The sequence below is a fragment of the Oncorhynchus keta genome, chromosome 35 (genome assembly GCF_023373465.1).
Source record: "Oncorhynchus keta strain PuntledgeMale-10-30-2019 chromosome 35, Oket_V2, whole genome shotgun sequence".
NCBI classification, from domain to species: Eukaryota; Metazoa; Chordata; class Actinopteri; order Salmoniformes; family Salmonidae; genus Oncorhynchus; species Oncorhynchus keta.
Window position 1 is genome coordinate 54,818,084 of NC_068455.1, and position 16,060 is coordinate 54,834,143.

General features: G+C 43.8%; 1 protein-coding gene across 12 annotated transcripts in view; it reads left to right on the forward strand.

The window, feature by feature from the left end:
* Window positions 1–9,849: 9,849 nt before the first annotated feature.
* Window positions 9,850–16,060, forward strand: part of LOC118368637 (calcium/calmodulin-dependent protein kinase type II delta chain) — a 112,405-nt gene continuing 106,194 nt past the window's right edge. For 2 of the 12 annotated variants that reach the window (XM_052495772.1, XM_052495769.1), the window contains exons 1-2: window positions 9,853–10,306; window positions 11,334–11,428. In XM_052495772.1, the coding sequence (XP_052351732.1) occupies window positions 10,245–10,306; window positions 11,334–11,428 (157 nt within the window). In that variant the 5' untranslated portion in view covers window positions 9,853–10,244. Of the gene's footprint in view, window positions 10,307–11,333; window positions 11,429–16,060 lie in introns of all 12 variants that reach the window. The other 10 variants (XM_052495775.1, XM_052495771.1, XM_052495768.1 and 7 more) reach the window with 9 other exon arrangements.

Genomic DNA, 16,060 nt, shown 5'->3' on the forward strand with positions numbered 1-16,060 from the left:
TTAATTGAAAATTTCTGTTTTTAAACATGAATGCTACGATACTGTCCAAATGACAAAGTAAAATACTGGTATTCAAAGGCTAGCTCAGAAAGGTCATAAGTCTCATTCCAACCAACCAACCAGCTCCAGAAGCATGATCCTTCCACACTCCTGCATGGTTCCCCATCCAGACAGCCAGAGAGAGGGGGCTCACCACTGGAACCCTCCCCAGGGCATGATGCACTCTTCCCTCATACGTAACACCCCGACTCCCCGCCCCCCCTAACTCAACCCGTGCCTTGTGCCAGCCAAGCCATGACCTCAGGCTACACCACATTAACCCCCTTCTATTGTGGATTTACCGGCCCTAACCGACTGAGCCGAAATAAAGATTGTTCCCCATGACTGTAGACCACTGTAAATCCCCAGCAGGTGAAGAACTAATCTTGTTATTTATGCCGTGGATCCTTGGCCTCTGGTTCATATAGATGGTTGTCTAGTGAATAGTTTTGACTCACGGGAACCAACTTTTACAATGAAGACTTTTTATCCATATACACTCGGATGGATCCCATGGATGTAGAAGGCTGCCAGTGTAGAGGTAACAGGTTAAACAGCCTCTCTGACAAAAAGCTTCTATATTAAAGGATCTTGATCCCAACACTTGATCCCAAAGGTCCCAACACTTTTTTGTTATTTTTTCTTCTTCCAGCAATTTCACTTAATTTTGAGAAACTTAACGCAACCAGCAATTGAATTGCCTGATCCTCGTTATGCAGTACGGGTGCTCTGACAACATGAACACATGCTCCAAAAACACCCAAATACGTCCTTTCAGAAATGCAAATGCTCTCAGTACAGTGATGCAGGTCTTTACATGTTGTACTCATGAAATTATGTCATGCCTAATGATTCGAGCCATTTCCCGTTCTCAGTGTAGCCTGCTGCTACAGGTAACTGCCAAAATAAAGGAAACACCAACATAAAGTGTCTTAACAGGGCGTTGGGCCGCCACGAGCCACCAGAACATCTTCAATGTGCCTTGGCATAGATTCTACAAGTGTCTGGAACTTCCTGTGTGGAAGCACCTGCTTTCAATATACGTTGTATCCCTCGTTTACTCAAGTGTTTCCTTTATTTTGGCAGTTCCTTGTAAGAGCGGTATTGCCTGAGTCGCACAAAATTGAATATAACGTTGCGGATAAAGTTAGGAATGACACAATTTCATGAATACAACATCTAAAGAACTGCATCACTATACTAAGAGTATTTGCATTTCTAAAAGGATGTATTTGGGTGTTGTTTTTGTTTTGTTGAGCTCCCATACTGCAAAATGAGGATGAGGAATTTAATTGCTGGTTGGGGGTAAGTTCCTCAAACAAGTGAAAATCGCAAAAAAAGTGTCTGGACCATTCTATAACATTCCATTTCCATAAAAAAAAAACATTTGGCTGTAAAAAAAGCTAAATTCGCCTTTTAAAGAGCCACTGAACACACTGGTTGGTACGTGTGTTTTTCTGTTGCTCATTAGAAAAACGTGATTTGTCCTTGAAGTGTTTATCCCCTCTGAGACATTGCAGACTCCTGTTTCACTTCCTCAAAATCTCCCGAATGAATCTTAAGATAACTCAAGAAATCTGTAAATAACTTTGACCTTTAATCCGGGAAGGTTTTATCTTCGCAATCTTACATCTAAGTAAAATGTTTTGTGCAGCGATTCTCAAGTAAAAAAAATGGGTAACGTGTAAACAAAGTCGGAGCTGCTGGGCATGTCTGTCTCACTGTCTGCTATTGGATAGAGAGCAATCACTGCTGCTGTTCACCCCATTTTAGTGGGAAAATGGACATCGTCAAATCAAACCCTACCTTAAATGTCCGTTGTAACGCACAAATGTTCCAAACTCCGTTTTAGACGAGACAAACTTTATGACCAAAATTATCCTATTTACACTTTGTAGTCCATTTTGACAGAATACACGTTGCTGACTCATTATTAACGAGTCAGAAACAGTTTGTTGCTTTTTAATGGCAGTCACACTTTTTACACAGAAGTGAGAGGGGGAGGTTAGTGCATTGTGGGTAGGCTAATATTGGTGCACATGAGAATTTCAAGAAGCTCCCCTGGAACCCCCTCGAACTCATTTGCCAGTGAAACAGTTTAATCCATAACTCTCTTCTGTCTTTCTCTCTCCTGCTCTCTCTCTCTCTCCCCATATTTTCTTGTGATTCTTGGTAATAAATTCCTTCTTTTGGGGACAAAACTGTGGGTACAATACTTCCCGTAACCGAGTTAGGTAAAGTGATCCATCAACTCAAGAGGATGCTCATAACTCCTTGATAAACAGCCCATTAGCACCCATTTGGAATAATAGAAAAGGTTCAAAACGATCAGTAATACACTGAACTGGGTAAGGTGTTGTAATATGTCATTGTGGTAGCTTTTCATTCAGCACTCGTGTGAACAGCCACGCCTTCGCAGTATGTATGGTATGAGTTTACGCCTGATCAAGGTGCAAATGAGTCGAATAATGTCGAGCTGACGGGATGGGAAAGCCGGATCGGCTGCCAACGACTACATCTGAACACGACAACTCGGCTAAGATCCAGTTCTGAACCATTTCTCTCTCTACCAGTGATGAAAGAGGATAAAGACCATGTCCAAGCAAGAGAAAATACAGAGATGGTAACAATAATCCATGTGAAATCCTAAAAACGCAACCAGAAAACGCCAAACGTGTTTGTCACTCTTGCAAAATTGCACGCCCACAGAAAACACTGCTCGTGCCTTGCACTTCCAAATCTCTTGGCAGGAAGGTCACATTCCAATCAGGAGAAGTCATGGAGTCCTATGGCCACCACCCCCACTCATATTTGTCAATGGTGTAATGTGGCGCCAGGAATTGACCTTGAGGTCAGTGATTGATGTGTCAGGATGTTACATCCTTTGCCTGTGGGAACAGAAGCAGCTGTGCTTTGTTATGATGGGAAGTGTATGTAGGAACACACGCAGTCGCACACACACACTGCTTGTCATACCTGCTGCTCGTAAAACGGTGGTAATGCAACATACACAGCTTATGAGTTAAGTCCCTTTTTGTAGAGATGTGGGAGTTAGTGTGTGCTCACGTGTTTTCCTGTCTATAGAATGTGTGTGCGTGCGTCTGCCTGTTTCTGTGTGTATGGACTTATTGTGTGAGTGTGGGGAAAAACCCTCTTCTCTCACTGTGTTGCGATGGACAGATTCTGTTGGCTGGGAGTTCCTTTCCAGCCCCAGAAAGTAGACATGGGGATTTCCTGTAATGTGCAATTTCACTCGTGCACAACTGGAACTGTTCTTGGCAGCCATTAGCTGCATGCGCTCTTTTCTCCACCCCCCGCCCCTCTCTTGTTTCTCTCTATGCCCCATCCTCTCCCATGCCAACTTTCCCCGTCGTTTTCTTTCGCTCTTTGCCCATCTTTCCTCTCTCCCTCTGTTTCTCCTGCCTGCAACCTAGTTTTGTCTGTCCTTCTCACCTCACGTGTCAGTGTCTGTCCCCTGCTCCCTCTTTCTCTTCCTTGTCAACTCTTCTGTCTTTCCATAATCTTCCCTCACTCTCTTTCTCCCTTTTCTCCCGTTCTAACACAGGTCCAGGCCTGTGGTGGTGTTAGCCCTCTAGCTGTGCTGTCAGCTTTAACCCAACCTCTCTCTCCGTTGATGTCATGAAGTGACCCCTTTTTAACCCTAGCCGTCCCTTGACTGTGGCCACTACCCATAGCTGACAATGAGAGGCAAGTCTAAGGGTGGAACAGGCATGTTTCTCAGGTTGAAGGGCAGAATGGAAAGCATTATTTCTCTTGCCAAATGACCAATGCTGTAACCTGGGATGGTTGATGATTCACCGGTTTATCCTTCTTTGATCAATCACATGCAGTTTATAAATCAAACACTGACAGTACTACATGTCCATACAGAAGTTATCCAAGTCAGAGACACAAAGTCATTCACATTGCAATTGTTCTTGAATTCATCTCCCCATCCAAATGACGTGTATGAGATCACTCTCTACCGTTTGTTTCTCTGTCTGTATCAAACAGGAAAGCAGGCTGAGCGCCGGCAGGGAGGTTTTCACACCTTTGTCTATATGACTCTGAAAAGAGGAGTACTCTCTCTCTCTCTCTCACTCAACTAGGCTTTAATGGTTCTCAGAGAAAGCAGTCGTTTTAATCATCCTTTTTGAGCACACACCCTATTCACTGATAATCCACGGGAGGATGAGACAACGTTTAACAAATACATGCATTAAGAGAGTGTGTGTATAGAGGGCATGTGCACTGTACTGCATGTGGAGGGTGCCTAAAGAGCCTGGTCCACCAGGGAGTGCGATGCACCCCACAGCTCTCTAGGTCCTTCTGGAGGCGAGGGCACAGCTGTGGTGTGTCAGCCCCAGCCAGAATCGACATCGCAGGCCATTCCTACCGAGTGTCCACCCTTCACCGTTCAGACGAAAACCACTCGGGAGTCTCGTTGCCCCCCGAGGTCTCCGACCACTGTTTATTTGGCAGCCGAGGTTTCCTACAGATGAAGGTATTAACTTGGCGGATAGAGGGAGAGATGGGGTAGGAGAGAAAGGAAGAGGGTGAGAGGGAGAAATAGAGAGGGGAAAGAAAGCGGGAGAGAGAAAGAGAAGAAGGGAGGTAAAGGGAAAAGTGGAGTGGCAGCCCTCCAAAGATATTAGAAGTATGGGTGGCAGGATGGAGGGAACAATCGCTTCCTCATCGTTCCTCCCACATTACACCATTCAGCTGTTCACATCCCTGGCTGTGTCCCAGCGGTTTCCTTTCCTCTCCCCTCTCTCTCTCCTTTCCTCTCCCCTCTTTCTCCTTTCCTCTCCCCTCTCTCTCCTTTCCTCTCCCCTCTCTCTCCTTTCCTCTCCCCTCTCTCCTTTCCTCTCCCCTCTCTCATTTCCTCTCCCCTCTCTCTCCTTTCCTCTCCTCTCTCTCCTTTCCTCTCTCCTCTCCTCTCCTCTCTCTCTCCTTTCCTCTCCTCTCTCTCTCCTTTCCTCTCTCTCTCCTTTCCTCTCCTCTCTCTCTCCTTTCCTCTCCTCTCTCTCCTTTCCTCTCTCCTCTCCTCTCCTCTCTCTCTCCTTTCCTCTCCTCTCCTCTCTCTCTCTCCTTTCCTCTCCTCTCTCTCTCCTCTCTCTCTCCTTTCCTCTCCTCTCCTCTCTCTCTCTCCTCTCTCTCTCCTCTCTCTCTCCTTTCCTCTCCTCTCCCCTCTCTCTCCTTTCCTCTCCCCTCTCTCTCCTTTCCTCTCCTCTCCCCTCTCTCTCCTTTCCTCTCCCCTCTCTCTCCTTTCCTCTCCCCTCTCTCTCCTTTCCTCTCCTCTCTATCAGAATCACTGATGGGTGAATGGACTGGATAGGTTTCCACCATGAATGAATTAATGTATCCATGATCCTTCACAGATCAGTGATCATGATTAGAACCAGGTACCCTGACCAGGAAATACTCTGAACCCTCTAAACCTAACTATAGTTGTAGGCTACAAATTATAAGGCTTTTGGTTTTCCCGGGGCTCTTCTCATGGTATTAGGTGAATGAGGTTGAGTTTCCCCTTTAAACGAGCACTTGGAATCTGATCCAACGACATGAGATAAAGGAAAATATTGGGAATGCTAGTATACCGCACTAGTGGGTTGAAATGCCTCTCGTGATCTCTCTTCTTTATTCTTTCCACTCCAAATACGTTTTTTTTGCAACGAGGAGACCTAGGTCCAATCCCTTCTGGGCTCCAGTGGTCTTTTGTTGACCTTCACACTAAAACAGATGGAAAGATAAGAAGAGCTACGATTCTTTGTGAAGTCCATGTGTGGAGAAGAAATGAAGAGAAATGTGCTGTTAATTAAATGTAATGTCAATTGAAATTTCATTTTAGATCGTGCATATTAAGATAGGATCATACTGTGTGAGACCACCTTGGAGAAGAGAGGGTTTGTTTTTTAAACGGCAAACTGTCAATCATAATCAAAACTGGCGACTCCGCATAGGATGTTTTGTAGAGTGTGTATAAATATGTCTCAGTTACCTCTTATCTCTGTCTCTTGCCCAAATCATTCTTTAACAAATTATTCACATCCCTTCCTCATGGTCAGTGCCTGACATTCTGGTCAGTTTCATCTCTCTCTCTGTGTGTGTGTGTGTGACAGTTTACTGGGCATGAAATGAAATGTAATGTGGTCAGTTTTGATCACACAGGACACAACCATAATCAGGCAATCGAGCAGTGAAGTCGAGACTGAGCAGTGAGACATGGGGCAGGGCAAAGTGCATGCATCTTCCTTACAGATCCACTAGAGGGCGGTGTGAGTCCAAAAATCTTTAGGCCAGTACAGACACCTCAGTCATTCGTAACATGTATAGCTGTGGGTACGCAGACCCACGAGCCACTGCGGCCTCTCATGACGAGTTCCGTTTTTTGCCCATCCCGGTTCTAGTGTTTAGTGCCACTGACCATGGCAGAGATATTAAACCCTGACTTGCACTCCTCCCACTTTTCCGTTTTTCTCATCCTAGAAAGTCAATAAAACCACAATAAATACTCATTTAAATATACACAAATAACTTTTAGGCTGCATTTAGACAGGCAGCCCAATTCTGATATGTGTTTCACTAATTGGTATTTTGACCAATTAGATCAGCCCCCTGAAAAATATCTGATGTGATTGGTCAAAAGACCAATTAGAAGGGAAAAGATTAGAATTGGGCTGCCTGTCTAAATGCAGCCAAATATTGTTGAGGTTGTTGAATGACTGTTCAACTGTATGCATAAGTAATGAATGCCAATGAATATCATGAAGGTCAGGGGCGTCATGCACCCCGAAAATCTGAGGAGGCACAAAGTATGTGAGGATGGCTGGGGGGTGGGCCAGGAGGGGGGCTGGTCTGGAACCTTGAGAATTTTGCATTTATATTTCAAACATCTGAAACATATTTTTTTCCTACAATCTAGAGCCTTAATCATTATGTTCAATTCTATATATTAAACAAAAAAAGTTCTGCATATCTAAGCATACCTTTTGATCTGTCTGTATCCTCCTGATTTGTTGGTATTTTTTAAATTAATAAATATGCTTCTCTTTGCTAACATCTGGGTAAATGATTGAAAAGAATGTGAGTCTTATTCAGTACATTTAGTCATTTCTTGCTGTTCTAAAGTCTACCAACCTTGCAAGCAGGTATGCCAGCAGGTATGCAAGCAGGTATGCCAGCTGGTATGCCAGCTAAGATCATTAGACAAGCAAGCTACTCTAACTTGATTGGTCACCTGAAATGTCTTCTTGGCAGCTAGTTATGAGGTTGGGAACCTATCTGGGTTAGCTAGCCAACGTCATAAATTTGCTACAGATGTAGGATCTTAATTTGATCACCCTGTTGCAAGTGAACTTGTAGTGTATTTGTGTTTTAAAAAGGTTTCTGACATTTTTTAAATTTCCACTTTGAAATTACAGACTTGACTTTCCCTTACAAAAAAATGTCCATGAATTATAATCCACATAATAAATCACATTTGCTATTATTGCAGGATTATTTTCCTGCTGTAGCAAATTGGCTTAAATAAAAACAAAACAATTTCAGGACATCTGTGGGGGGTACGTGCCCCTGTGCCCCCTAAGGGCATGACGCCTCTGTTGGAGGTGCTTGTACCCAATGGAACCTTTGTGCGTGATGCACGCTGATACAATATGTTGCACAATCAACATGTGTTTCAATTCTCCTATTAACAGGATTTTGGATCAAAAACGTTAATTCATTCATTAATTCACAAGAGCTAAAAACAACTTCAGTGATAAAAAATGTTCCGACACCCTATTGGTTCCTGGATTAGAGTAGCCTAGACTAGATTATTGGCTAAAAGCGGTTCATGTGATATACACCCAAGTAACAGCAGGTGCAAAGTAAACCTCATCATGCTCAACCACACTCTCCTGGTTTAATTTGTCCAAAATGCTTCAGAGAGATGACGTGCAGGAGCTTGCAGGGATTTGTAGTCTTGCATGATGTCTACTTTGTTTAATTTTTTTACCCCATTTTTCAGGATATCCAATTACAATCTTTTCTTTTCGCTGCAACTCCCCAACGGGCTCGGGAGAGGCTAAAGTCGAGTCATGCATCCTCAGAAACATGGCCCGCCAAACCGCGCTTCTTAACACCTGCCCACTTAACCTGGAAGCCAGCTGCACCAATGTGTCGGAGGAAACACTGTTCAACTGACGACCAAAGTCAGCCTGCAGGTGCCCGGCGTGCGACAAGGAGTCACTAGAGCACGATGAGCCAAGTAAAGCCCCCCCCGGCCAAATCCTCCGCTAACCCGGACGACGCTGGGCCAATTATGGGACTCCACTCAGGAGGCCTCATGATGTCTGTTTTGATGCTAATTAGCATTTTTGAATCTGAGAGTAAATAGAGCTGAATGTATTGATAAGTCACCTTGTCCGAGAAAGATTTACATGGGTCACACCAAGGGTAAACCTACACGAAACAATCTCCTATGGGAAAATGTATGTTGGGGGGAAAAAAACGATTGGAACCATTTCCCTGTTTGACCACTAGGTTTTATGGGTATTATGACACCTTCACTGCGGGGCTATATAAGGTAGGGGTGTCAAATTCATTCCACAGAGGGCCTAGTGTCTGCAGGTTTTGGTTTGTCCTTCGCTGAATGAGTTTGACGTGATTTTACGCCAAGCGTAGGCTGAAGTGGTATAAAGCTCGCCGCCAATGGACTCTGGAGCAGTGGAAACGCATTCTCAGGAATGATTAATCACGCTTCCCCATCTGGCAGTCCGACGGACGAATCTGGGTTTGGCGGATGCCAGGAGAACGCTACCTGCCCAAGTGCATATTGCCAACTGTAAATTTTGGTGGAGGAGGAATAATGGTCTGGGGCTGTTTTTCATGGATCGGGCTAAGCCCCTTCGTTCTAGTGAAGGGAAATCTTAACACGACAGCATACAATTACATTTTAGATGATTCTGTGCTTCCAATTTTGTGGCATCCGTTTGGGGAAGCCTCCTGATTTGGCACAGTGGTCTAAGGCACTCGCTGTGCCACTAGAGATCCTGGTTCGAGTCCAGGCTCTGTCGCAGCCAGCCGTGACCGGGAGACCCATGGGGCGGCACACAATTGGCCCAGCATTGTCCGGGTTAGGGGAGGGTTTGGCCGGCAGGGATGTCCTTGTCCCATTGCGCTCTAGCGACTCCTGTGGCGGACCGGTTGCATGCACAATGACACGCTCACCATGTGTACAATGTTTCCTCTGACACATTGGTGTGGCTGGCTTCTGGGTTAAGCGGGCATTGTGTCAAGAAGCAAGGTGGCTTGGTTGGGTCGTGTTTGTTTCAGAGGACACATGGCTCTTGACCTTCTCTTCTCCCGAGTCTGTAAGGGGGTTGCAGCGATGAGACAAGACTAACTACCAGTTGGATAACATGAAATTGGGGAGAAAAAGGGGTATAAATAAATAAATACAAATTATATATAGGGGAAAGGATTTTTCCTGTTTCAGCATGACAATGTCCCCGTCAGCATGACAATGTCCCCGTGCACAAAGCGAGGTCCATACAGAAATGTTTTCTCAAGATCGGTGTGGAAGAACTTGACTGGCCTGCACAGAGTTCTGATCTCAAACACCTTTTGGGATTAATTGGAATGCAGACTACGAGCAAGGACTAATCACCCAACATCAATGCCCGACCTCACTAATGCTCTTGTGGCTGAATGGAAGCAAGTCCACACAGCAATGTTCCAACATCTAGTGGAGCGCAGCAAAGGGGGGGGACCAACTCCATATCAGTTCCCATGGTTTTGGAATGAGATGTTCGATGGGCAGGTGTCAACATACCTTTGGTCATGTAGTGTCTATAGGCCTCTGTACCCTCCGTGGGGGTCCGTGGTTACAGCTAGGGGGAGGCGTTGTACAGTGGTCACACAACCAGGAAGAGCTTGATAGAAAAAGTCTCGCAGCCTAAGTGAAGTGTCAGTAGGCAGGCACAGAGAACAGCAGGTCTCGACGTCCCTGACAACCCCTAAACTCCCGTGCCAATAACCATTCTTGGATTCGGAAACGGAGCTGGAAGAGTAAATGTATTTGAATTTTAAAGCTTATTTTGTGAATTTGGTTTATCGTTTGAGCTAGAATATTGTCAATTTGAAACACAGCAGAGAAACTCGAGTGGCTTTTGAGGTTTACAGTCCCGACCTACTAGAGACAGTCTTCCCTATCCTTTGCCATGGCTTCGACAACCTGTACCAGATTTACCGACGAGTATAATCTATACGAAGAGCTGGGAAAGTAAGTATTACAATGTTTTAAAAAAACATTTTTTAAGCCATCTTGATTGCGTTATGTTTAAGTACTGACGCTCTAAACGATTGATTCTTAATACGATTACCTGTTACCTGCGTGGTGCACAGAAACGGCGCTCGCTGTATTTACAAGTTGTCTTTAAATAATTATCCTAAACCTGTCCTCTCTAAAAGCGTTTTTTTTTTTAAATATATTTTTAATTCGGTTTAATGTTTACGTAGTATTTCAATAGCTCTTGGCAAGTCCCCGCCCTTTCAGTGGAGTAACCATTGTAGTAAGGGCGTTGAAATTCCCAAGTGGTGCGTTTTCGTTTATAAAGGGTAGCGCCTCCAAGTTTATCGAAAAAACCTTTTCAGAAGCAATGTCATCCTCAGCTAAATGAAAGTGCCCATGTAAATGTGACCTATTGATCCGCTCTTTATTATTATTGCCAAATGCCCACGTGTCATTATGCTGTTCTTGCAGTTGTTGTCAACACATTGATATTAATGATGGTGTATTGAAGGTCCAAGGGTCACCGTTTTAAAAATTGGTAACAGCCCTCTATCCCTGTGTGACTGAGAAGATGCCCTTGGCATTACTGACTAGACTGCCCTACTGTTCCAGGGCAGGGCGCCTTTGCGGGGGTGGGGACAATTATGTCACTAGCACTTTCTCTGTCTTCAGTGCTATTTTCAGCGACGTGTCAAGAAGTGGTGCGAGGCTCCAGTGCTTGTAGTCTATTTCTCTTTCTTTGGCATTACATGTGCTGGATTATATGCAATTCTTCTCAAATTTGACTAGTTACCCAGGGATCCACGGGGCACCTTTTTTTGTCTCACCTGTTTTAAAACGATATAAACAAATGTTTTGATTTGTCACCACTGCCTTTTTTATGTCTCAATAAATGACAATTTTAAAGTCAAGTCAATCAGCTTATTAAGTGTAGCGTAACAGTTCATTATTACCGCACAGGTGATATAGGGATAGATCCATTGTTTGAGTACTCATCTGTTTTTATGTTTTTCTAAAGGGGAGCTTTCTCCATAGTGAAAAGATGCATGAGGATCTCCAGCGGACAGGAGTATGCTGCCAAAATCATCAACACTAAGAAGCTATCTGCTCGGGGTAGGTGCCTCTACCATGTCTTTGCAGTCTCTGTTGAAAACCACTGAATATCCCAACAACTCCCTGTTATGTCAAAAGTTTTCAGTGAGATGCATGGGTGGTGGCTTTTGCCTGGTATTTATCTTCAAATTACACGGGAACATGGTACATACGTGGTATGCAAGCGTTTCCCAAAAACGTTGTCCCCGGGACACCAAGGGATGCACTTTTTATACTGATTCAAATGATCAAAGCTTGATGATTAGTTTATTATTTTAATCAATTGTGTAGTGCTAGGGGCGAAAACCAAGACGTGCACCCCTTGGGGTCCCGAGGACCGAGTTTAGGAAGCCCTGTGGTATGTAGTTGCAGAGAAGCACCCATTGTTGCCACATATTTCTCAGTAAATACCAGAGGTGGGACCAAGTCGCACTCATTTGAGTCAAGGTCGGAGTCTCAAGTCAAGTCCCAAGTAGAACGGGTCAAATCGAGCCAAGTCCAAGTCGTACATTAATAAAAGCAAGTCGAGTCACTAGTTTTCTTCAAATCAAGTATATAAAAAAAATCTATACATGCTAAGACTTCGTCAACTACAAATCTGTGTCTATTTATTTTGGCTACTAGACACCGCTCTTTTCATTATTTTGCCTACAACACATTTTGATCATGCAATTTGTAAAAAACGAGGGACTTTGTAGCAGTCGTAAGGGCATGTAATCAGCAGTAGGCAAGGCAGGTTGACGTGCGCAGAGTCTACATTTATTTACAGGCCTTGGTGATCCAATGGTGAAAGCACCATATCATACAGAATATGCATTTAGATTCTGCAAATGTACACGGGCAACAGCCAAAAGAAATAGCCTCTGCATCAGGCAGGCTTCACCTGTCCAATCTAAACACACAGGTAGAGAGCAAGACTGCACAGCCTCCCCTTGAGAAACCAAATCAGACCTTTCTAACAGGATTACAAATGGGGACATATAAGCAATTGGCCACTCGCAGGACCATACAAGTAACCAATTGGCACTTACAACCAATAAACTGGTTCTACAATGTCCCCCCCAAAGGCAATTTCCACAGCCATTGTTACATTGGTACAATCATCTTAATCAGACTTAATGATTGTTAATGCTATTTCATCACCATTCATACATGGAACAATCATTATCTCTTATTCAACGTTCTGACCCCAAAGCCCTCCTATTACGCACCACCAGAATGAGAAACGCAGGACACATGGAACTCTGACATAACCCGGGAAACATGAACAAAGGAAACACACGTTGAGTTAAATGAACAGAACTTAAGTCTTGCGAACGTTCATTGCGCCCAGAGGGTAAGATATGGTCCATTTTAAAGTTATCAAACATGAAACAGAAATATCTGTGTTGCAATAAACGGTACGGGATGGAATGTTGAAACGCTAGCAACTATTGTAGGATTAGATGGGATATAGATTGACCAAATATGCATTTAAACGTGTGAAAGCAAGAGCAAACATTTCAACAATAGAGTTTGGAGAGCGCAGGTGGAGACACGTGCCTGTGGTGCGTCTTCGCCACAGTAATAATTTAATTTGAACAACAAATTCCAAATGTTAGCTTCATAAGTAAATCATCCATTTCAAGCAATTTTGACATACCAAAAGACCAGTAGGCCTATTGTAGTAATTGTTGCTTGATGCCTCATTGCTGGTGAGCTTGCAAGTAATGCAAACATCTTTATAACTAACCCAAGGTAGATCAGAGCCTGTTGTTTCCAATGAATCCTTAGTGGGCAGAACAAGCAAAGGAGGTGGGCAGAGCCAAGCGCGAGCTAGTAAGATACAATTGGCACATTCTAGCATTTATTTGCATATTTCCATTAGAGAGCGCCTACGGTATGAAGTGCCCATGTACAATAACTAAATTCGTCCTTGCACTTCTTCTAAACAACTGAAGTTTTAGAAACTTTGGCATAGTGTAAAGAAGAAGAAAAATAAGAAAAAAAACAGAGTCCACTCTTGTTACAGATTATTGTTTTGGAAACTGAAAACTGTAGGGCAATCCAAATGTTTCATCGATGAGAGAATTATCTGAATGTAGGCCAAAATCCATATCGCTCTATCTTCCCTCACTGCCGGCACCCTGGGCTTCCTCTCATCACCATATTTGATACAGAGTGGAAACGCCAACCAGATGCTTCACGTTTATACATCCGGTGAAATATGTGGCTCATTGTTCTATCTGGTGAATATTCTTGATCACCAAAGCATTTTGTAGCAGGCAATTTTCTCCCCCTACAATTAGATGTTTGCACTGACCTCCGATCTTATAGCTGCACAGCAATCCGTTCCCTTGCTCACCCGACCTGTGATAGACTTTGCTTGTCCAATCAGAGGGCCCAGTGTGCATTTCACTAGCCAATCTGTTGCACGTTTGTTTTGCTAGGGCGACGCTGTGACTACTGTCTCTGGCTGCGTGGAGAGTCATGCATGGATACTCTGCCACACAATTTGTGACAAAATGTTACAAAAACTGGCCGAATAATTTCAAGGCGTCAGCTTCAAGTCAGAAAATTTGTGACTCAAGTCAGACTTGAGTCAAAGTCATGTGACTCAAGTCCACAACTCTGGTAAATACCAGCTGAGCTAATGTCACCAAGAAGAATGGCTAGAAGGGATACAGTTTATGTCAGTGACATCACACTCTCGCTATGAACTCGGATTTAGCCAGCATAACTAGCTGTTCAATCCGACACTAATTACATTTGAAAAATATTTTTAATAAATGATTTCAATGGGCAAGAGGAAATCTAACTTGTAATGTTGGTCACCATCTAGAGGTCACAGTGACATGCCTAGCTATTACTGCCCTCGGGATGCATCATGCATGACAACAAGCCGGTGCGAATGGCAAGTGCACCGGTGTTGTATTCAGGTGCTTGCCAATGCGAGTTTCTTCACTCTGGGCAGCTGTAATCATTAGGTCTCAGGCGGTAGCTAACATGGTCCACTTTTTTCCCTCCCAAAATGTATTTATCTGGAGTACGATAGCCAGGGCTGGCCCTGGACGTTCTGCCGCCCTAGGCGAGACAAAAATAATGACATCTTAGACATTCTAATGAATCTAAGCTTGGCACTTTCAAACGTTACCTTTCCACCTAGACAGAGGCTCTACTGATGCAGAAAACTGTAAGCTTCAACTACTGGCTACTCGTCCGTTGTATAACCCAACAACAGTAGTGTTTCCCTAAAAGCTGCCTGGGTTTAAACAAACATCTTATCTTTTCAGAAAGAGATGTGATCAATTAATAGGGACAGAATAGCAATTTTTATTTTTTATTTTTTTAATGTCCTCGAATATTATAGGCTGCAGTTTAGCAAAACCGATATCCCCATATGCATCGGAGTCATGTCTTTCGTGGCCATTTTAGAGCTTGTTTCTACCATAAGGCATCACCGAGTTAAGCATTGTTATAGAACGCTTGATATAATCTGGATACGTTTTATGTATTTATTTCAAAATATAAAGCAAACAATATATATATCCTTTGTTAAAGAAAAGGGCAACAGGGATATGTGATACCCTCACTCAATTCGATCCCTGGTTTAGGTCAAACACAGGTCAAGACCTTCCCAGACACCAAGGTATTTAATCAGTGCATGTGACAATATTGGAGTATTTGGCTTTACTGACATCTATGGATAGGATAATTGTCTGTCAAACAGGTAGGTTTACCACTTATTCTTTGGAAGATGAAGAAATAAACTCCAATTATCTATGTAATTCTGTGTCCAGGCCAATTCCCCTCCTTATCCTGATGTGGCCCAGCCTGCACTAACATCTCCCGTAAAGATCCATTCATATATTTTGGCCACTCACAGGGATCTTTTTCTTTGTTGTTGTCTGGGAGTCGGATTTAGCAGCAGCACCACCACTGTCACCGGGGATGGGGAGCAACGAGTCTGGGTCCAAGATTGTAGGGTCTTCGCCGGCATTGTTTGGAGGTGTGGCGAGGCCTGGTGCGAACGCCTGTGCTTGTCCAGCCAGAGAGCTGTCATCATCGTTGGAGGTGCATGGTTCGGACTCACCCGGTTTGCCCTCTTAGCTGCTAGAATCAACGAACGGGAGATGGTTCTCGGGAAAATAATTGCCTGTCCTCGTCGGCTTGTCATTTGCTTGCTGCACGCTGATACATTTCACCAGTGAATTTCTTTGGTTTCGAGATTGTGCCTCTTTTCTCATTGTTTAAAAAAATATTTGCTTCCTGGTAGTTTTTGTCTCTTAGACATGGTAGCAAATAGTTTCAAATCTCTATAGATTACTTTTAGCAAACATTATATCCACTAGTAGTAGCTAGCTAATGTTAACAGGCTAAGTTAGGCTACTGCCTTAATCACTAATTGTCTATATCACAAAAAAAATACAATTTATTTGGCAGATACATTTTTATTAATGTTTCACAATTGGATAATCCCATATAAACACATCACCATAGCTGTGGGGTGGGGTGGAGGCGGGAACTGCAGCAACGCTATGAGCTGGTGGTGTAGTAGCCAATCAGGTGCGCCGGAGTGTGGCAGCCAATTGTCAAAATGCCGCCCCAAATTCAAGTGCCACCATAGGTGCCGGCCTAATCTTGACTAATGAGAGGGCCGTCCCTGACGATAGC